General features: G+C 43.5%; 1 protein-coding gene across 1 annotated transcript in view; it reads left to right on the plus strand.

Annotated features, from left to right (window-relative positions):
• Positions 1–2,844: 2,844 nt before the first annotated feature.
• TNN (tenascin N) overlaps positions 2,845–23,477 on the plus strand; it is a 28,853-nt gene continuing 8,220 nt past the window's right edge. The window contains 12 exon segments of the mRNA XM_005231611.3: positions 2,845–9,155; positions 9,926–10,305; positions 13,811–14,074; positions 14,939–15,124; positions 15,654–15,754; positions 17,801–17,879; positions 17,882–18,041; positions 20,856–20,894; positions 20,896–21,119; positions 22,119–22,208; positions 22,211–22,315; positions 22,318–22,374. Coding sequence (XP_005231668.2) covers positions 8,590–9,155; positions 9,926–10,305; positions 13,811–14,074; positions 14,939–15,124; positions 15,654–15,754; positions 17,801–17,879; positions 17,882–18,041; positions 20,856–20,894; positions 20,896–21,119; positions 22,119–22,208; positions 22,211–22,315; positions 22,318–22,374 — 2,251 coding nt within the window. The 5' untranslated portion in view covers positions 2,845–8,589.

Below are 23,477 nucleotides of genomic sequence, written 5' to 3' on the forward strand. Positions count from 1 at the left end.
TAAACTCATGAATTTTGGGTAAGTTACACCGTTTTACAGACAAAATTGAACAACCATAACCCTGAACAGTAAAAAAAATATATCTGGGAAATTCTGCTTCTGTTGCTCTTAGCTGCCCTGTTGTCGGGTGAGAGAATCTGTCCTGTTCTGTTGACTGGGACTTCACTTAGGCAGTGTTTAAAACATCTAGGTCTTGATCTCAGGGAGAACATCCATTAAGTTTTTGATGTTGAATTAATCGTTTTGATTAAATTTTCCCTTTGTATCAGCTTGTCAGCTACATCCAAAAAGTCATGTGAGAAGGTGGATTCCCTCTGTTTGCCATGCTGCTTGCTGTCTGTGCCAGGTGTATTGTGCTGGTCCTGAAGTACATACATGTCATCTGGAAATGGCTAGATTGGCAGGCTAATGCACTTAAATTTTATTATCCGTGCTGCAGACAGCAACAACAGCTTCCACAGTAACTTGCCCACCTAGGTTGCCTGGTGCAGGTGATGGTGATCAGTGGAAAGAGACCATTTTTGGTGCTGATGAAGTGGTTCATTCTCCACAGCCTGTTTGGTTTCTGGCTGCCCTGCCAACTTGGGTGTTAGCTACCCCGAAGGTGTTTGTCCTGTGATGTGCCAAGCTGAAACCACTAACACCTGTTAGACAGACCCTTAAACTGACATAGAGGTATAGCCATTTTCCCTTTTCCTTGCTTTAGATGGGTGTCATGAGCCATGGAGAGGTTGAGATGCTTGTCACTGGCCTTGTTTCCCACCTTTCTGCGCTCCCTTCGTACTCTGAGAAGCTGAAAGGCTGCTCTTAAGCTGCAAGAGGGTCTGTCTATGGAGGGAAACTGCAGCAGCAAGGGCCCAGCGTGCACAGCCTGTGGGCTGCAACCCTTCTGTGAGTATCCAGTTCAAAATTCAGGCTGTTTGTGTTTCCTGGTGGTGTGGTGTGTTGACAGCTTGGAATTAGGTTTCTGCTGTTTGCAGGGAGAGAATGTCAAGCTTTGTTCCCTGATGTTACTGTCTATAACTTGCTATTTTTTCAGCTTTCAAGCTGGTAAAAGCAATCTGTAGAATATCAGCAGAGCAAACAAAGTAGGGAGCTGGATGTGATCAAAGTGGATTTGGATGTTAGAGCATGCCTTTGTTTCTACAATACCTTGTTCCACTTCCCCTTTATCTCTGTGTTTATTGGATGCTCCAGGTGAGTGAGGAAGCAGTGAGTGTGGGAAGGAGAACTGTTTATTCAGCCAGGGCTGAATCCTTCCCTTGCTCAATAGCATCACCTGTGTACACAGCACTTTCCCACTGATGGCCCTGGGGCTATGCCTGCTGCCTTGCAGCACTACCTTTCCCTTTTTGTAACAGGGTTGCCCAGGACAGAGTGTTTGGTGCTTATAGCTTTAATAAATAGAAACTAGGTGAAAAAGCATGGAGCCTCAGCGCGAGTTAGCAGTGTTTGCAGTGTTCAGTGCAGTTGCTGCATTTGACTTCACTCCCCTGTTGCAGTGACAGCTTGGCAAGAGCTAACGATGCATCAGCTGCTGCTGCCTTCAGCTCCTTCACCATGGCTTCTGGTTGCAATAAAGCGAAGCAACTAGTCAGAATCTGAGACAATTTCTAGCTAAAACCTGGCTCACTAATCCATGTGGTTAAAATAATCTTATAACAATACTTACAACACATAATTTGCTTTCTTTGAAGTTCTTGAGGGTTTTTCTCAAGTATTGTGCTGGATAAGTGCGGTGTTGTGTTCAACTACTGCTGGTTTCAAAAGGTGTTTTATTTTTACTTGTTATGTTACTGCACCTGAATTTCACATCATTAATACTACAAATGTACTTGTCAGTATCTGGGTCTCAGTGATAATTCTGGGATGTTTGAAACTAGATTTACAAGGCTGGAAGGGTTTTCTGGCTTTTGCCTAGAAGCAGAGCATAAAACAAATAGGAAATTAATCTTCCTGCTGGTATGCAAGACTGATAATGAGTAGGGGAATCGCTCCCAAACCCAGCGTGCTCCTTAGGTGGTTTGTGGGAAGGAAACACCCTGAGGCCTGTGTTGGTTCCTTTCATCTGGTTCATGAGGCCTTAAATTCAGCACAGGGACTACTGCTAGTTTGCAGCTGGAGTGGGAAGAGGAGAGGATTTGGTGACCTTTCAGCTTGCTCGAATTACCTTTGAGCTGGTGGCTGCATCAGAAGGACTCTGAATCAGGCAGCTCTCAGAAAAGGCAGGAGAAAAGTATTTTTATTTCCATTGAGATTCCTGTTGTTTGTTTTGAATGAAAAACCCAGTTAATTTTTCTTTGACTTCCTGTAGCAGATGCCATCCAAGACTTTGGAAGCCTTACACAAACATCAATAGTCCTGTATCACGGGCACGTGTTATTACTGTAAAATGTATAGTGGTATTTAATGTTACTCTATTTTGAAGGGCTTAAGCTTTCCCAGGTTGTCTCCTCCAACCGTATGAAACCACCTATCTGCTCAAGTAAATGGGAGTTTCTCCTCTGGCTTTAAGAGAGTTAGGGTTTCACCTAGAAGGTGATTATTTTAGATGCTTTTTCCTAGTAATTTCCCTTTTAGGCTCTGATTTGTATGTGACAGTAGTTGTTTTAAAAGCCTTTCCTTTCGTCATGAGATCATGCTGGAATTTAATCACACATCTTGTGATTGCAACAAACACTCTCGGTAACTGTTCTGTATTTTCTCATCCAAAAGCTCTTGCTATGCCTTCTAGTGTACCTTTTCACAGACTTGGTGGTGAAAGCCAGTAGAAGTTTCTTACCACATAAAATGAAATATATCACTATTTTCACAGTAAACTACTTTATTGATTATACGATTTAGAATAAAAATGTCAGTCATTCATTAAGTTAAAAATATCAAATGCAGGAGTTACAAAATTCTTGAGCTATGCAGGCAACAGAACAAAGATTTGCTTCAGGAAAGACTGACTTACACTGAAAGCTAATGATTTAACAGAGGGGAGCTAGGAAATTTGTTACAAAACATGATTATATTATAAACATAATTTGTAATATATTACAGAAGCATATTTATACTAACTAGTAAATGTACAAACTGTTAAGCCTCTCTGCACTTTCTAATGAGTATATAGGATTTCAGAAGCAACCTCTCATTCATATATGAACAGTTAATACACTTTGTTTATCAGACGTTGCAGAATAATTTGGGTGAAAGAAAAGGTGAATATAAGGATGAATCCAGAAGCACAGTGTCTACCTGGCTGATTATAATTATGTTTTTCTATTAATTATTTCAAATCATCCCAAACTTCTGTAGCATTAGGTAAAGTTTGTTCAGTCTCAAAGTAAAAAAGGTAGATACTTGCAAAAGAAACAACCTTGCTAAGTTAGTGATTGCTATTTTGGCAGTCATTGGTTGCATTAATTGCAACCATTAATTGTGTGAAGATTGCATAATAGTGGCTTATTACAGCAGTTGCATCAAATGACTTCTATGACCAATATCAGAGAAAAGGGGATCTGATGCAGAGCTTTTTGAAGTAGATGAGGTTTGCAACAGTAGAATAGTTTCACCACAGAAAATAAAGACAAATAATCCAGCTGGTTAACTAAATTATACTTATGATACTTATTTGCCTGTAAAATTAGTAGCTTGTCTCAGCTGAATGCTTCACTAAGAAAAATAGGTAAAGCAGAAGTAAAACGGGCTAGACTGCTTAGTGTTTGAGCAGTAGTATCATCATTTTGTGCATGTTTTGTCCCTTCATTTTTGTCAGAGCGCCAACAGAAAATAGTAGCCCCCAGTGACTGAGTTCGACTCTTTGGTGTTACTGACTCGTGTCATTCTTTATTGCTAAAAGTGTTACAAGATGTAAGGAGTGCAAATGCATTCCAACTTGCTCAGAGATGAGCTAGCTTACCAGCTTCTGTGCTGCTACATCTGCTTCTGTGTTGAAGAGCACAGCTTTGCTGTGTGCCTCTGCAGGTGCATTTTCTTCTCTCCACAGGCTGCTGCTACATACTCCCACGTTGTCATCTCCATGCTTTAAGCAGTGTGGCGTTTTAAGGTCAACATCCATGGAAAAGCAGAGTACATGATGAGTGTCTGTCACTGGTAATGTTTGTGTATCCTGACCCTAAATGCTACCTTCCCAGTGTTGGTCAGACAGGGCCATTGCTGCTCTTCTCAGGAGTTATTGAATAAGTGATGGCTGTTTGGATATCAGCAGCACTTCTGTGAACTTGCTAAGGACTTTCTGAAATGTCTTCTTGTATTTGTTATTCCATTTGCGTTCCTGAAGAAATCTCCCCTGGCTTTAGGACAGTCAAACATGCCAATTTTCTGACTTGGCAGTTAGGAAACTGCCAGCTCTTGTGTCTCCTGCATTATGGTGCAGCTTGGCGGCTTCTGTTATAGCCTCTGTGTGCAAAATGCTGTGCTCAGAAAATCACACAATGTACTTTCCCATGGTACTTAGAAATCTCAGTCTCAGCCTATGGCTCCTTTCACTGCACCTCTTTTTTTTTTTTTTTTTTTCCTCTTTTTCTTCAATTTTAATGTGTGTTGTTTTTAGTGTCACGTTGTATAACACTTGCTGCTTGGATATGTACATATTCTGCCCCATTTCTCAATCTTTGCTCTTATAATTCTCTATTTTCTTCCGTTTCTGCAACCCTGGAGCTGTCCTAGACCTGCATTTCCTTTTTCCTGTGACTACAAGTCCATCCTTTCTCTCCTCAATCCCATCTCCACATTGCCTGGGTGGCACCCTGGTAAGTACATCCACATCTTTATCAGCTCTTGCCTTGATTGAAGCAACTTCCAGTCATGCATCTCTCCTGTGGCTGACTGGGCGTTAGCAGAAGATAATGCTGTGAAGGCCTATGCCCAGATATTCAAGCATTGACCTGTGGGATGCAAAAAGACTTAGAGAGTTAGGTCATTGGAGTCTTTCACATAATTACTGTAGGTTCTTTCCAGCTTTGATCATCCCATGCTTTCCTCTGCAAAGGTTGGAAAGACGTGAGCAGGGCTTCTTGCGTCCCTTTCCTTAGGAGAGTATTCTGCGTGTAGTAGATCTGACTGTTAGATGTTCTTTCCTAAATTAGTCCTTTCCCTAATCTGCTATTATTGCCAGTTATATGTGCGGCATGATATTCCCCACGAAGAATCAGTTAAACCCACTCTTTTTAACAGCAGGGGAAAATCTCTTCATTACATGATGAAGAAGCCAAAAAAAGCTGTCCTCTTTCATTATGCTTGACAGAAATGCTTATGTTCAAGGGGTTTTCCTCCTGAATGATCTTTAAAACCAGGAAAATCTGACCTCAATTTGTGGTTCCCATGAAGCCCTAATTAGTAATGACATCATGTTACAACTCCAAATGCTATTCAGCACTTGGTGCTGGGCGATTTTGTGCATGTGCCTGTGTGGGGTGGTGGGGTGGTTTGGGGGACTCACCTCTGTGGATAACTTGCTAGCTGAAAAAAGGTCTCATAGACATAGTCCAGCTGGCTGGACAAAAATGCACATCGCTCTCAGCTTATCTGAAGTAAAGCAAAATACACTGTCTTTGGCTGTCCTTGTTACACAATAACAGGAAGATTTCGGTGGGAAAAGAATGTTGCAGGTGGGAACAGAAAACTACAGAAGAGAAACTAGGGGCGGGCTTGGTATTTAGGCAACTAACCAATAATGAGCTTAACTTTTGTAATATGTATGAGCTAATTATAACAAGGCATAAAAGGTGACTGTAAGGTACAATAAACGAAGTCTGCTGATCGCTCATATTGAGTGACTGTGTCTTCCCTCCGTCGCAACACACCTGCAGGGGTTTGGAAATAAACCCTGCAAAACAAAGCTTTTGGGGTTTCCTGCAGTAGGCTATGATGAGAACCTGTGGAACTTAGGCGTTGAACTTGTTCAGAGCTTTGAAGCAATCTGTTGATTTGTTTCAGAAGTCTGCATAGCAGAAAAAGAAAGAGATGATTAGTTTCTGTAGCTCTTTGAGGGAGAGGAGTCTTGGAAAGCAGAATAGCAGTGTGTGGCGGTGGGAAAGCTGTATCTTTAGTCATAAACAGGTATCTGCAAAACCTCATGAGACAGAGACAGGGAAGCAGCCCTGCCTCTGCAGAGCAACATAATTTCCCCCCCCTCCATTTCTTTTACTGTAAGTTAAGTGTAGATAAGTGCTGAATGGAGGCGGGAAAACCCAACCAAACAAATTGCTACAAGTGGCAGCAGAGATAATTCCCTTATTTTATTACATATAAAATATAGGAGTTGTAGACCGAATCTTGAAATCCATACCCTATTTTGGTTGATATCAGTGATGACTTTGCTTGAAGAGAGATACACTAGAGTGGCCTGCAGTATAGGTATAAGCAGATATAATACGTATTTCCAGTGTTGGTGGTTTTCTGTTTCTTGTGTTAGCAACCAAAGCCTCGTGTTTCTGAGCATGAAGGACACCTTCCTGTAGATGTGCATGGTAAGGCATGACTCTGATGGTAGGGGTGTTTCCAAAGTTCTGGCAGACATTTAGGAGATATAAGAATGTTTCACAGAAACAGTTAATTTTCATCATAACTTGGGATTGTTTGACTTTCAGAAATGTGACTATAGTGGAAATAGCAGAGGAGCTGGAAGCTTGGTATGACTCTTTAGGAGTGGAGTCTTCTGTTACTTCAGAGAGTATTATTTGGGGCAGCACTGTTATCTTGAGTTCAGAAGTCCTGTTACTATGGATACATATTGGCCAAATGCTTTCTAGTTCTCGCATTACCTAATTTAGCACTTAAATAATGTTTTCTCTTCTGCTTGTGTGATGAGTAACATGACTGCTTAGTAAGCTACATATGGTGTGTATCTGCATCCTGTTGATATGAAAGTGTAAGTATTTAAGCAAGCATATATCACCTCCTCTACAGATTGACATCTACCATTAATGCCAAAATTTAGCTTGTAATGTTGAATAAGCCAATTGATAAATTTAGGTTTCTAGCTTTACACTTTATCCTTCTACCCTTGTTTGTTCAGTTCCTTCCTTCCTGTTATTCTTATCTATGAGGTGTTAATTTCTTAAGTCCAAAATTCTTGCTTAGTTGCAGCACAAGACTTTTACAGCAAACAGATTTGGTTTTGTTAAAGACTATGCCTGAAAACTTTAAACTAAATGTTTGGACTTTTGACATCTAAATATCAATGCAGTTAAACAGTAGTGTTTTATTTATTTTTAAGACTTAGTTTTGAGGCTTAATCAGCCTAAACCCAAGCTCATCCTACTTATTTATGCAGAGTAGGAAACAAGAAATGTTTTTGAAATAAAAGTACAGGAAAACAAATGGGTTTGCAACACATTCTCTTGCTCCGTGTGTTAACAGATTTACTCCAGTATCTTCTAAATTAACCTTGCCAATGCTAAGATGACAAATCAGATAACTAAGTCAAAGCAAGACCTTGAAATCCCTCAAGTGAATCCAGCGTTCAGGCACACAAAGTGCCGATGCGTTGGTTTCACATAGAGGAATTTTTTTTAATTCTCCCTGATCCAGATAAAAGCGTAGGCTATGCGCTGTATTAGAAGAGGAGGATGGGTTTAATTTTATGTATCATTTGAATCCAATGATGAAAACCTGGTAACTTAAATCTGAAGGGCCTTTTTGAACTGGTGGACTAAAATCAGGAATCATTAGTGTGAGACCTTGAAGCTGAAGACAGCTGGTTCAGCTCTATCAGAACAGTTGTACCCGAAGTGAGGGTTTTGTGAGATGTAATCGACAGCACATGTGAAGCCAGATAAGGTTCTCAGTCCTGCCTGTACAGAGCAGATGTCCTCAGCTCCACAGAAACTCAGCCCCTCTGCTGTGTCTCCAGCAGGCAGAGATGAGGACTCTAAGGCTGGGGTTCATACTTGGTCAGGTCAGCACAAGGTGCACTTGCAGCACCACGGGCCCTAAGGGATGGGAGAAGGATAGGGATGTTTAACAGCGTGCTGTAGAAAGGTGTGAGTTGTTTTGCAGCTGCGTGCAAACATGTCCAGTCTATCCCAGTGACACCTGTTCTGTGGTCCATTTCTCTTAGCTGATCTCCCTCCTTGAGCAAGTGTTCCACACTTAATAGTCCCTGTAGAAACAGACCCTTGGTGTCCCCTTGAATACCTTCCTGAAAACACTTCCACCCATGCCTGAAATGCAGTTGTCCTGGGAGAGATATCTCATGCATGATGCATGTTAAGTGAGCGAAACTCTCTCTCAAACTTCTTGTGCCAAAAGATCAGTGTTGACTCTGAATTTTTCATGCGTGCAGCACTGCACAGTTATCACACTTCTAGTTGAAAACCGTGCAAGCTGCTGAAGATTGCCATGGCCAAAAAGCAACCAGTAATGCAGTTCACAGCTGGGAGACTAATACAATGTCTGTTGTAACTGCAGGGGAATGAGAAGTGCTATGGCATAATTAATAGTTATGGTGGACTGTGATACTAAGTTTTCCTTGAAGGTTGCAAACTTAAAGCTCCTAGTTGGAGCATCTAGAAGCTCTTTTGTATCTAATTTATCCAGTGTGACTCTTTTTGCAGGTACTTGCCAACCTAGTACTGAATCATGGCAAAACAAATAATTTGTCTTTTAGAAAATAATGAAAACCAGCTTTATATATATATATATAAACTTCTTAGTTATATATTCACCACCACCACCCCCTTCTTGAAAGCAGCTTTGCTGTTTGAGGGGTCAGTGTTTCTTCTAAAAACCTGCCAAATGGATTTCCAGAACTGGCTTGCTTTGTTAATGGGGCTATTGCTGTGCTGCGCTCTTCAAACATCTGCTATTCAACATCCTGCATCTCACAACTGCACCAGTGATGGGCAAAGAATATCCTTCAGCCACTCCTACAAGACTGACCTGCCCACATCCTCCCAGATTAAGGTGGAAGCAGACTCATTACAGCATGAAGACAACAGTGGAGTGCAGATAGATCCTGGGGAGGATGAGGAAGACAAAGACCAGAATATAATCTTTAGGCACAACATCCATGTGCACACACCCAAAGGGGATTGTGAAACTTTGACTCACATTAAAGATCTGTTTAGAAGGATGAAGAAGCTTGAGAAAGAAGTGGTAGAGCTGAGAGAAGTTTGCAGCCCTCAGAATTGCTGTGGGGGAAGCCAAGATAAGTTACAAATGCAGTATCGGTTCTTAGATCCCAGATACAGCCTATTTACCTTAGAGATTTGGGGACTGGAATCCATTTCTCAATGTTATTGGGAGTTCTCTGTGAGTGAAATGCTTGAGCCCTACAGATGGGGTGGTGCTCTGGCTTCTGTCATATAAAGAACCAGTGCAGGGCAAATCTCCACAAGCATCTCTCGGAACTGGAAGGGAACAAGTTCCTGAGTTTCACATAGGTGGGAGGGTTCAGTGGAGGAATTTCTGGAGGACAGGAGGGTGCAAGATGAGGGAAGCACTTCTCATTGCTGCCTCTTCCTTTCTCCTTTTTGCCTCCAGAATTTTGCAATTGTTGAGAATTTGTCTTTTTATTTCCTTCTTGATAACTGACTAAAAAGAAGAGCAGAGTTTACGATGATGCTGTTTTGTGGTGGCCACTGGCTCTGCCTGTGATCAAAGTTTTATACTGTGTGGCCTCTAAGAAAAGATTTAATAAACTGATGTTTGGGGAATGGAGACAGGGAGAAGTGCTAATTCTTTGCTTACATAAAAAATACAGGTGGACTGGGGGAGATGGGCAAGGTGATGTCTTTGGTCTTTTTCAGCTCATACGTTCCAGCAATATTTATGCTTTTTCTTTAATGACCTTGAACACACCTTTGCACTACCTGTCTATTCTTATGTTCCTAATTTTTCTTGGGTTTTTTTTTTTCTCTTTTTCTTTCATCTGTGTGTCACACTTGCTGTTGTGCATCTTGGTGCTGCTCTGGCCAGGTGTCTCACACTGCAGCAGCCATGGGACTTTCCTCTACAAGACTTGCAGCTCTAAGTGTGCCGAGGGCTTGGAGGGCAGTGACTGCTCCCACCCCACCTGCCCCAGCCACTGCAGCGGCCATGGGCACTGCGACAGTGGGAACTGTATCTGTGATGAGCCTTACTTTGGTGAGGACTGCAGCTATCAGCTCGGTCCTGAGACCTGCAGCGGCAATGGGATCTGTGACACAGCCAAAGGGGTCTGCCAGTGCTACAAGGAGTTCATTGGAGAGGACTGCAGTGAGAAACGATGTCCCAGGGATTGCAGTGGCAATGGGTTCTGTGACACAGGAGAGTGCGACTGCCACGATGGCTTCTTTGGCCTTGAGTGCTCCCAGGGTGAGACGTGCCTGTGAGTTATTTCTTCCTTCATTCCTTCAATCCAACTTTTCTCTTCCTCCCATAAACATTTGATTAATCCTATAGGTAAGCCAAGCTTGGGGTTGCCATGTTCCTCTCGGAGTTCCTGCTGGGCTAGGGGTTGCCGACTGGTCCTTGTTTTCAAGAATAGCCTGGAAAACATTTCTGAATTGCAGAAAGGTAGTAATGCATAAAAATGCAGTTAAAGTCAGTGCTAACACAAGCCTGTGTGCAGCAGTTGAAGGAGAGAGAGAACTGGCTACGGAGCCTGTAATTAAAGAGGGAGCCAGAGTCTATTCCTTGACATACAAATGAGACAATGGAAGGTAAAATCATGTTTGCTGCAGAGTGTACTGCTTGCCAATAAGGTAGTTGATTTGATAAAATCTGTGAGACAAAGGATGTATAAATCCTTTCAATAACCACCCTTTGAAGTGAGGTCTTTGGGAAATTCTCCCTTATCCTGCTTTGTTACAATGCAGTAGGATTTGCCTGAGAAGACCTGACTGAGATGACCTTGGGGTGTGTGTCCAGCAGTTCCTGGTTAATTCTGAAAAAGCTATAATCTCCTTATAACCGCAGGTTGATACTCCAGGCTTCAGCATTCAGCCTTTTACCCTGGAGGCTGCCTTTCCTTCTCAGCACATCACTGCTTGGTCTAATCCAGGGGTCCTCAAACTTTTTAAACAGGGGGCCGGCGTGCGGATGAAGTGGCAGGCAGTCATCTGCGGCTGCTTGGTTTCCCCCCCCAACTCCCGGCGGGGGGTGGTTCTGTAAATACGGGGGGCTGGATTGAGGACCCTGGGGGGCTGTATCTGGCCTGCAGGCCATAGTTTGAGGACCCCTGGTCTAATCTTTCACAGCTTCTCCTGAAGGAGAAGTAGGTAACAGCCACCCCCTGTGCTCAGGTATTGCTCAGAAAAGGTTTGCAGTGACCTTACTCTCAGGTCTTTTCCGCTCCAGATCCTCCGTCGCCTCTCAGGCTTGATCTATCTGCTTAGAGAGTCATCTTTTAAATAAAAGATCATTAGCTCAAATTCTTCATCCAAACAAGATCTTTGCATCAAAACTTCACTCCTCCTATGCCTTCCACACTATATAGGGATGTTTCTCTGTGACTCCAGCTCCCTTCTCTCCTGTCAGTAGACTGGGATTTGCTGCTTGGGAGGCAGCAACTTTTACAGAGGTGGCAAGCAGAAGAGTTTCTTCCAGAGAACTATTGCTCAGCCAACCTCTCCCAAAGGGCTGGCTGAGTCCAGCTTTGGATCCTCTTCCTTACACAACACCCTCAGCTCTTTTACAGCCTGTGAAAGTGGCCTCTGCTCTCTCAGTGAGCAAGCACTACAGAGTTAATACACACAGCATGATCCATTTTGCTACTGTTTCTGAGCACATCTCCACTCCTACTTAAAAACTTCTGAGTCCAGAGGCAAATGGTTCCTTTCTCAGCATCTGTAGCCAAGCATTGCTCTCCCATAGATGTCAGATTGCCTTTTCTGTTCCACTTTGGGTTCTGTCTCTGCATCCTGGGAGATTTACACAGAGCACTGTATTTATTTATCATTATTTTCTTTTTTTTATGTGTCTCAGATCATGACATGACATATTTTGTTGTATATCGCCATAGTAACTGGAATGCCTGAACATCTAGAAGTTACTATCAAGCATGCAACAGTATAATTGAGGACTTACAATTCCTTCTGATGGAGAAATAGAGGACAAGGACATATTGAACAGCAAGTATTGGCCTGTGCTCTTTCTAAACTTTGTTTCCTGTCACTCCAAGAGTAGCACTGTGGGATATCTGAAGATGAATAAACCAGCAACTTAAAACAAGGTATCCACAAAAGCAGTTTTTTGCTATCTCAGCAGTTTAACTGGGAAGTCTTTGTGCTGATGCTGTAATCAGGAAATTGGAAAAGAAAGAGGTACTCTTTGCTGTTCCCAGGGGAGCCAGGGTTCCCAACAAGCCCCCGTGTGAGCTCTCGGCCCAGCCCTGGATCTATGGATGTGCTGCTCATTCCCTGCTTGCTCCAGCCTCAGCCTGCTTCTGGAGGAGAAGCTGCTTAATGGATAGAGATGGATGGGAGCCAGCAGGATGCGAGATGGACTCTGGCATGGGCCGCAACCACCCGTCCTCCTAATTCACCTCCGCAATTAGTGCTGTGCCTGTGAGGAACCCTTTTGCTTCAGGCTAGGAGGTCCTCTGCTGCTGGAGAGCAAGAAGAGGAGGTTTTCAAGGGTTATCAAGTCCAGGTCCAGGCAGTGCCTCCTTCCCCTTCACAGCCCTGGCCCTGGCCCAGGTGTGTCTTTGTCAAGCCCTGAAGTGCTGGGGTTTGTCACATCGGCTGGAGGAGACGGCTCTGGTGCATCTTGGGGCAGAGCTGAAAAACATGTAAAATCCATTTCCCCTGGGCTAGAGTCACTGCCTTTGCAAGAACCCCTCATACATGTTCTGAAACACAAGTTGTCCTAGGCATTGTTCTAAATGGATGATATGCTTTCTTATGCTACACTTCTCCTCTTCAGAGAGGTAGATACAATCCTCTTCTGAACCACACCATACGTATTTGGGTACCTTGTTATTTTACTGCAAAGCTGGATTATTGAAATTCGGCTTCTATATCACAAGGAGAGGCAGGATCAACATTTTCCTATTTTGTACAAAGTTTTCATTAAAGGCAATGTCATGCACATATTGAGGGTGGAATTTGGTGAAAGCTGTGAATTACATGAGGGAATGAATGCTGCCTTTCAAGTGAGAAGAGTCTCATGGTGTTATGTGACCTGATGTTGCTGACACATGCCTTTTTACAGGCAATCGATATCTATTTTCTTCTGTTGGTTAGTACCTTGCTAATGAAATACAGCTTGTAGATGGTTTGATCAGTTTATGATGTGCTTACTTGTAACTAAAATCAGATAAACTACCTGACAGATGTTCGACATTGACCGCTTTCAAGGGCTGCTTCAAAACCTGATGAGCTGTCTGTCTTGTGGCAAAACAGTTAAGGCAGATTTGCCCAAATCTCCTCTGGGCACCAAGTGTAAGTTTCCATCAGGATAAAAGTTCAGTTTTCTATCTCTGCCATGGAGAAGCTGTGTTCCCCAGTTTTGGGGACCAGTTGACATTTTGAAATAACTCTGACAGTGATGTGAAAAGAAGGTTTTGGCTTGTCTTTCTCATGCTAGAGGTATTGGAAGGGACAGCTTTATGAGAGAGTTTTCCCCATGCTAGTGTTGCTTTAGAAGCTGGGAAGAGTTTTCCAGGGAGTTATTTTATTTTTTACTGACTGCACTATTCATGTGTATTTAATGATATGCTGTTAAGCAGAAAGAAGTGGACAAATCCAAGATTACTGCAGCCTGGGAATTCTAGTTCTGCATTCTCTCTGTATTCAAAATAGATTCGAAAAAATTTCTTGCTTGGCCATGTGGCAAGACGTCGTCCTCATTGTAATGTTTTCCTTTGTTTCTCTTCCAGTGCTCAGTCCTCAGAACCTGCAGCTGCTGAACTCTACAAAGAACTCTCTGGCTGTCAGCTGGGATCCAATGGCTGATGTGGAAAATTACCTCGTTACCTATCATCCCATAGGGTATGAGACATTGGTGAAATAAGTCCACATGCCCAAAGAGCAGCTCAGTTATGAGATTGTGGGTCTCCACCCCAGCACCACATACAATGTCACACTTCGTCATGTGAAGAAGGGGATTGACAGTGAGCCAAAGTATCTAGAAGCAAGTACAGGTAGGAGCAGGCAGTATTTTCTTCAGTCAGAAGCTGTAGATCTTTAAAGTTAATTTGAACAAGTAGAGTGAATTGTTTGGCTTTGCAGGTTGGTAACATCCTGTCTGAGTGCTGGAGTGTGCTTTCTCTTCCCGGCCTCAGTTGCAGATTTCTGTCAATGTTCTTTTCTGGGCAATCTATTCCCAGATATGTATCATTAGGGCTGAATATATTGCAAACTTCCTCTCTTTCCCTTTATCTTGTCCAAATCCTACTTGCATTGACACCCCTGAATTCCAGGGAATCCATAACGTTGTCTGCTGCAAGAAACAGGAATGGAAGCGTGCAAGATAAAGCCAGCATGTTATTAAGAATAATGCACTGTTTGACTGGATGCAAAAGGGACTTTAAAGTAGGCAGGTTGTCATTCCTAGGTACTAATTTGCCGAGCATATCTGCAGCAGCAAGTTTTCTTCATAGTTCTTCCCAGGACTAAATGGGCCTGATGCTGCTGAGGTTAGGAGGTTGAGTGTGGAAAGACTGCATGTCTGAAGCAGTCCCTTGAGAACCGAAATGCCATTTTGTTAGAAGGTGATATTATGCTGTCTGCCTGCACTTGGCAAGAGCAGTGAGAAGTTTGGTTATTTTGACATTTCTCTCGCTTCTAGCATAACAGGTGGGAGCTGAGAGCCAGAAAACTCTTGAGCTGGAGTGAAATAATGATTATGCTGTACTTGCTTAACTCTTCAGTTTGGCTGAGGAAAATGTCTGGGGTCTTAGAGCAGGTGACTGGGTAGGGAGGAGGACTGTTTAGCAACTTTGTATCTTATATTTACCTTTTTGTGCAGAGGCTGCTTCCTCATGGCCCTCTGCTATCCTTCCCAGTCCTGTCTGCGCTTAATGCTGTCTGGATAACAGAGGAGATGGAACACTCCCTGGAAGTGGGGTGGGAGAACCCGCCAACAGATGTGGATTATTACAAGCTGAAGTTCAGATCCCTGGTGGAGATGGATGAGAAGCAAGTTATGGTGCCCAAAAGCAATGACCCTAAGAGTGGCTACAGTATGACTGGTGAGTACTTGTGGGTATTCCAAACTGGGCAGGGAGAAGTGGCAGGAGTGATTGACAGTCAGACCACAGTCCTGAGACGATTTTTCTTTTGTGTGTGGATGGCCAGTTTCAATTCACCTCGTGCCTGCTGTAGTCCAGGGTGAGATCTGCTGGGGTTCCCCCATCCTGTAATAATGGGTGTCTCCACAGGGATGAAGCCTTTCTACCCTGTGGATAGCAAGTTACAAGGAATAGTCATTCAGCTTTAATTCTGTCCTTGTTAGGGATAAAGAATATGCTTCTGTTTCCAAGCTGGTAACACTGATGTTATGGAAATCCCCACTTGCTATAGTTAATGTCAGCAATAAGGGTAAGCCTAGGCTAAAAGTGCTATCGAGGCATTCTCAAGACAAAAGGAAGTTAGATAGTAATTTTTCTTAAAGCTATTTTGTTTAGTCTATCCAGTTCTAGGTTTGTAGTAGAAAGGAACTTAAAGTTTAGATTTCTGTCTTCCCTAATTGTTGGTAATGCTCCCTTTTGCTCTTTGTAGGCTCGAAACCTGGCACAGAGTACAAGGTCACTGTCGTACCTGTGAAGGACAATACAGAGGGGAAACCATCCTCAGTGAGTGGTAGGACTGGTATGTGGAAAGTTTCTTTGATAGTGATGTTACTACAGAGTTCAGGGACAGATCTGTCAAGATGGCAGCACTAAAGGTGCACAGCTGGCTGCCTTCATGCATGACCTGCAGCCAGGTCTGCTTATATCTTGTTTGGGCTTGTCTACGTTGTATATTAAACACTAAACCTAGCCATAGCTGAGTCTTTTGCCTTGATTTTTAAACCTACAGTAACTTCTCCCTTAACTTGACTAATGACTCTAGCCAGACTCAGGGTAAAGCATAGTAAGCTGGCCTCTGTATGTAATAACAACCCTCAGACAAGCTCAGAGCTAGGTCCAACAGTAACTCAAAGTTTTCTGGTTCATGACTTCCCTAATGAGATTGTTGACAGAATGACCTTGCTTAAATCTAGCGCACACAATCTGTGATCTGGGTATGGCCCTTCCTCGTGGATCCTTGGGGCAGCTGCCGCCAACTGCCTCACGGCTATTTGCCACTGATATGTCTGGTCTCTGAGCCCAGGAACAGCAAGGAAGACAAGATGTTCTTCTTCCTTCTTGTATTGCCCGACTCCAACATTATTTTTCTGGTCACCAGACTGAACAGAATAGTTGGACTGAGGAGCATATTAGCACACTGTTGCCAGGCGTGCATTTCCACTGGGGCTGTAGTCCCAGCCTGCTGTGTGATCTGGTATGCCTGCCCCATGGTGGTGAAGTTGTGCTTGTCCAGCGGAGTGCACAGTGTCCCAGCCCTGGCATTTCTGTAGTAGCTTTAGTCTTCACCTCTTATATCTGAAGTGACTGAAAGGGCTTCAGCTCCTTGCTGGCCCTTAGAGGTTGAAGCTTTGGACTGCTTTATCCTGTAACAGAGCCCAAGTCAGACATAGTAATCTCCTGTATGAGGAGAGCACAGAAACATCTTTAAGCTGGCTTCTGCTCCAACTGTATGCTCAGCGCAGCTCAGAAGGCCTGGCAGGTTCTACTCTTACTTGACTGTTGTCTTTCCTGTAATGGAAGCCTAGCCATTCCAGACCTGACTGTTAAAACAGATCTGGAAACCCTGTTGGTTCATTGATGCTTCAAGGTCTTTTTTTTTTTTTTTTTTTTTTTTATAAAAAAGGCAAAAAAAAAAAAAAAGAATAATTTTGAGCTATTATATTGCAAAAGAGAGCTTGAAGAATTTTGAACTCTTGTTCTACCTATAAAATTCTGGGAACTCTGAAATATGTCTACCCAAAGGATAGGCATGCTGCATTCAAAGGCTGAAAAACCCCAAATCAGGCCTGACATTCCTGAGGTTGTCTTTTAAATTATTCCATTAAAATAAAATTGATTTGAAACAACAGAACCTACAACCTCCATGCTGCCATTGAGGTTGCTCTTCTTCCCTGTGTAGATTCTGATTATTTGCAGCACCCTTGGCTTGTGTTTTCAAGCTGTTCTTCACAGACATGGGGCTGCAAAACTTCTTAAAAAGGAAAAAAAAATCCACAATGAGTAATTCTGCTCATGTTCTTATGTAATGCCTGGAACTTAGGAGCTGTGACTAAGACGAATACCAGCTATTGCAAGAGTTACCACTAAACTTTGATTCATCACTTAAAATAGCAGAAGCCCTGGGGGAATCTGAGAGACAGGTCTGCAGGGTAGGCAGAAAGGGAAGGGCAACAAATGGCTGATACTGCAGGCAGAGAAAGGATGGGGCCTATGCTTGGTGCTGTGAGGAGGGCAAGCAAGAACGTAATGCTCAAGTCTGTACCCATGGAAGGTGAGGCAGGTAGCATGCAAGCTATTCCTGCAGAAAAAAAATTGGAAGTTTCATCTAAGTGGCGGAACAGTCCTGCTTTCTAATGTTTTCATCTAAATGGTGGGAACAGTCCCCACTCTGACCATGCTGGTTGCCCACAGATGCCTTTCTTCTCAAGGGGCTGTAGGAGGGAACCTAGGTGATATGTTTTAGCTGGCCATAGCAGCAAGGCAAAAATGAAGGAAATGGGCATGTGTCGTGACAGGTTTAATTCAGCTGGAGTTTCCTAATCCTGTACTCTGAAATGTTCTCTCAGGACTTGATAGCCCAATGTGGCAACTGATCGGGTGACAGAAGATACAGCCACTGTCTCATGGAATAAAGTTGAGGCTCCCATAGACAGGTATTGGTGAGATACACCTCAGCTGATGGGGACACCAAGGAAATAGAAGTGGGGAGTGAAAATGGCATGATCACCTTACGGAATCTGAAGCCAGGCATAGAGTATGTCACCCACATCTGGGCAGTGAAGGGGCCCCAGCAGAGCAAGAAGGCGAGTACCAGAGCTGACAGGTAAGCTGCAGCAGCAGAGGGAACTGAGTTTGACATTCAAACTCCTTAATCAGTTTTACTTGTTTTAGTAAAGCTTTTCCTGCTTTGCAGAGGTTTGAAGGCTCTTTGTTTTGAGCCCTGCTGTGGACAGGCCCTGTGGTAGGCAGCATTTACTACTGGTATAAAAAACAGTGAAACACAGCCAAAATGAAAGCCTTGTAAGTGGAATGTGTCGTTTGTGCTTTTCTTTTAAAATGCCATAAACCACCTCCAAGCTTTTCTTTGGGTGGCTGTTGTGGCCTTTCCCAATAGAACGAGGCGGGTCATGCACATTTTGTACAAATAGTCATGAGTGTTTGTTAAAGAGGAAAACCAAAGTTATTTGGGTCATGGCATAAATTGAGAATCACTTGGGGAATCAAATCTCCCAAACAGGACATTTGGTTGCTGTCCCTTGGTGACAGGGAGTCTCCATTGGAAGGTGCTTGCATTTGCAGCTAGATTGGGAAACTCCTTGAACCAGTTTTGCTCAGTTCTTATAATCCAGCCAGTGATGGTCCAGTGTGGCTGTGTGTGTACAGGAGCAGCTTCTGCTGGTCACTTAGAAACATTATATGTGTGCAATCTGGACTTCTACAGCAGAAATTACCTGGGGGAGTGTTTGGGATGCTCCAGTCAGGATGCTAACCAACACATTTAAGCATATAAATCAGACCAGACACAACAGGAGCTGCCTCAGAGGATTTGTAAGACTGCCTCAAGTTCCCACCCAGCAAGGATCAGTTAGGATCAGTTAAATGCTTAATTATGAAGCTTAGTCAGTCACCTGCTTTCAAGTTGGTCCATTGTCTCAGGCTAGCCCATGTTCTCACTTGTACAGGTGACTGGCTAGGAAACTCTTGGACCACCCAGGTTGTGAAGGAGTTAAATACATTGCATATGGGTACAGGCACAGCCCATATCCAGCTGCAGTACTTTTATAACTGAAGAAAAAACTTGATTTTCATATCACACAAGAAAATCATTCACTTGATTTTTCTTGCCACAGGTGAGCATCTTACACTGCTAACTAGCCGAGTTGTGATTATTCAAATACATGTTCCCAGTGTGCACTGTTCTAGGGTGACACAAACAAACCTCAGCATCTTTCATTAAAATGAGAAGTAATGTGTTTTCATCTCACAAAAGAGGCGAGATTAGTACACACAGGTGGAAAAAGCACAACTTTTACCATAACTAATGTGTGGTAAATCATAGTGCAGCTAAGCTGGTGTGTGGTAAATTACAGTGTGGCTGTTAGATGGTTGTGCATTTGTGCTCTGGAGTTTAGAGCCTGCAGAAGACTAAGCCGGAATAAAATGCCGTTGCAATCATTTGGGATACATCTGCAAGTGCTTCATTGCTCCGACTGCTAAGATGTATTTAGCAGTTAGTGAAGAAAAACCAAAACCAATAAAAACAATGCTCTGTGTAAAGATCATGGACTGTTGGGCTGTCCTCGAAGGGCCATGTTCCCGCAGGCTGCATTGTGGTAGTGACTTAAGGCTCGTGAATTCTAGCATCATGTTTCCATCTGTGAAAAGGGCAGGGGAATGATTGTAATAATGGGAGGAGATTGAAAGCGGCTTTTTTTTCTAGTGGAGAATGTGAGCGTAGTCCTCACTCCTTCAAACCTTCTCTTAAAAAATTTGCCAGTGTAGCGTAGTGCCCAGATGGCTGACAGAAGACACAGTCACAATCTCCTGGGATAGGATCTGGCCTCTGGAAGACAGGTACTTGGTGATATACAATAAAACTGATGAGGACACAAAGGACATGGAGGTGGGGAAGGACAAGAGCATTGATGCTCTGACAGGACTGAAGCCAAGCAAAAAATATGCCACTGGCCTCTGGGCAGAGAGGGGAGCCCAGCAGACATCAGGGCTGTGACAGGTAGGATGTTTTGCTTTAGTATGAAATAACCTTGTTCCAGGAGAGCTGCATTTCAGACAGATTCTGAGGAGGTGATTTGGTCTTGGGGTTAATTTCCAGAGCAACCCAGGCAAGAGGCAGTGATCTTCAGAAGGCAGTTGGGCTTTCCTCTTTGCTGGTGCAGGGCTGGCTGTTCTTTTGTCTCCCCCCAACAGAAAGTCCTGCTGTTGCTGCTGTGAGGAGGAGACCTAGACCACAGCTGAAATACCTCAGAACTGAGCACCTTCCAGCTTTGTAGTTCAGGTCCATCCTTGATAAGAAATAAAGGATGACAGGTGGAAGACATTGGCAGGGCCCTTGAGGGGAAGGGTGTAAGTGTAGCTTCATTGGGACAATCTGCATTCTTCACTCCTAAGTGTTCCTGCAGAAGCCAGCGGCCTAGCTCACCTAGCACAGGAGCAGAGGGCTGGCTGCCTTCGCACTGACATGCAAGCATGTTTACCGATGTGTCAAGAGTGGCAGGGCTTGCAGGTGGTTAGCACCCACTTTTTATCTACTTGCACTGTATCCAACAGTACAAAATGATTTGGCTCTGCAAATGGTGATATTCAATGGGACTCGCTTAAGTGTCAGTTATTTACACTGCATGATCAAAACTCAGTTTATAGCTACAGATAAAACTTCTGTTAGATTTACCAGTTTGAGCTGGAGGAAAAAAAACAGGCAAGCTTTTGGACACACAAGCTCTTTTTCTTTGGGCATAGAATTCTTTCTCAAAATTCACCTGTTTTTCCAAATATATTTGATAGTCTTAATAAAACATACTACCTCTGCCTATAAAAACTTGTGTTGTCTGTGTCTTTAGACCACTGTGATTACCACAGCACTATACTGAAACTTCTAATAATTATGACTTCTGCTTACAGAAATCGACAGCCCAACTGAGCTGACAAGTGATGGAGGATGCAATTACTGTTTCCCGGAACAAAGTCCAGGCTTTAACAGACAGATACAGAGTGAGCTACACTGCAGCTAATGGGGACACAGAGGAGAGAGAGGTGGAGAAAGACAAGAATATCACTACCTTGGCAGGACTGAAGCCAGGCATGGAGTATGTCATTTGCATCTGGGCAGAAAAGGGAGAACAACAGAGCAAAAGGGTCAGCACTGAGGCTATAACAGGTAAGTGGGCAATATATTTTGTTAAGACTGTAAGTTACAGCCCAGCTTGCCCTTAACAACAGTGAGTACGTCCATCCCAAGACAGTTTCACAGCAGAGGGAGATTCAGGCTTAACAGATCAAGTCTTGAGGTTAGTGCGTCTTGCTGTGAAACCTTTTCAGCATCACCACAGAGAGATTCTGGTTACCTGTGTGTACTACAAATGGGCTGTGTTGTGAATACTAATAGGGATTAAGGGAAATGAAGCCTTTGCAAAAGTGTCTCATGTATTTGTGTAGTCTTGTTTTAATTGGTTAATTTGTTTATCCTTCATCGTGGAATAAGGAAATGCTCAGTTCCTTTTTGTGGATGAAAATATTGAAATGCAGAGAAATTAACAGAATACAGGATGCCTTTTCTTGCAATAGGATGATTAATCCTGGTTCCTCAGTTGTTCTTATTAGGACTTTCCCCTGTGTTGCCAGTCCTAGTTAAGGAGGTATAAGGGATCTGCCCAGTGTGAGGGTTGCCAATTTATAACAACACTGTCAAGCTGAACGTCTGAATCCATTGCAAATGGTTGTAAGCATTTGCAAGACTCATGCCCTAGGTCATAGACTGGCTGAAGTAAATGTGTACCTGGGTCACTCTGATCTCTTAACAAAAGAGCTTTGGTTGGCATCTGACTTTCTGGAGAGATGACGTGTATGTGAGCTTTGGAGTCTTGTGGCCATGAGGAAACAAGGAAGTAACAATATCTTGCTTTGAAAAGGCTCTTTTCTGTCCAGGTAGGACTGGCTGTGTAGTTTCCTAGGAAAGCATGTGTAAGGATTAAAGACAGACCCCAGTCAAACCACCTCAGACCTTGACACCTCCCAGCTTTATGGTTCTAATTAATGTGTGATCAGAAATGGAACTTGAAAAAGGAAGACACTGGCAAGGCCCTTAAAGGGGGAAAGAGTGTCACAGTACAGCCTGATTATGACAGCCTGTGTTCTTCACTTTTAACTGTCTCTGCAGAAATCAACAGCCCAGATCACCTGGTGACTGACCAAGTGACAGAGGACACAGCCACCATCTCCTGGGACAGGGTCTAGGCTCTCCTAGATAGGTGAACTACACCTCTGTTGATTGTGACACAGAGGAGATGGAAGTGGGAAAGACCAAGACTACCACAAGTCTGACAGGACTAAAACCTGGCATTGAATATGTCATCTTCCCTGGGCAGAGAAGGGAGCCCAGCAGAACAAGAGGATCAGCACTGAGGCAGTGACAGGTATTCTAGAGAATCCTTTTGCTTTTACATGACACCGTTGTGGAGGTGACCTCAACTTCTGTCCTGTTTTCTTCTGACCTATTATAGAGCATATGCTAGACACTCGTTTGTCTTGAGGGGGCACCTTCAAGCTTCACATAGAGATAGTGCCAAGTGTAGAGAACTAATAGCTGCTCTGTTAGTTCAGAAACTATCAGCCCAGTATGAGCTTCACAGCACTTGCTAAAGCACTGTGATCCTTCGCTTAGCAACTTTGCCTGCTCTTTTTGGTCTTCAGGTATGCTAAGGTTTGCAGTTGTGGCTTAGCTCTGCCCCACAGTATATGCTACTGCTGTTGAACCGTCCTAAGTTTAGGCAGGATTCAACTAGTTTCACTTATAAGAATAGTATTTATCAATGAATCAAGACTTTGAAGGAAACATGCCTATCCTAATCGTCTTCTCCCAAAACATGAAAGGGTAGCAAATGGTTTGAGCCTGGATTAGGTCTTTCTTAACTGTCAGTAATTCCCTTTGTATAATCAAGACTTTTGCTTGCAAAAGTTGACTGCTTAGCTAGGCTGAAGACTGACTGTTCGGCAGAGGATACTGCTAGCCTTTCCTGGGAATGAGGGGGAGACAGGGCAGGACACAGGTCTTGCTGTCCTGGTTAGCTTGAAGCCAATTGTGGTGTGTGTCATCTGTATCTGGGCAGGGAAAGGAAGCAAGCAGAGCAAGAGGGCAGGCACACTCTGAGTGGCCTCTGGAAATCTTGGAGTACGATGGTTGCAGCTATGGAAGGAGGAATGTAGTTTCACGTGGTGAATTAGCTATGATTATGTTCTCCCTTGGCCACTTCTTTTACCGAGGTCTTCCTTCCTCGGTTGTAATGTAGAGAAGTGTTATACCTTGCTGGCACCTCACATCTCAAAAAGAGGTATTTGTGGGAGAGGCTGATAAAGGGGAGCAGGGTGTTGGTGCTGCCTCAGTCTCTCACATCTTTTTCTTTGCCTCCCTGTATCTGTGTCAGCCAGGACTCCTGAATAATGGTCTAATGGATCTTGCTTAAGGTTCATAAGAATTTAGGTTTGACATAGCCTCAGATTTCAGTTGGACCTTCTGCAC

This window comes from Falco peregrinus, chromosome 10 (assembly GCF_023634155.1).
Source record: "Falco peregrinus isolate bFalPer1 chromosome 10, bFalPer1.pri, whole genome shotgun sequence".
NCBI classification, from domain to species: Eukaryota; Metazoa; Chordata; class Aves; order Falconiformes; family Falconidae; genus Falco; species Falco peregrinus.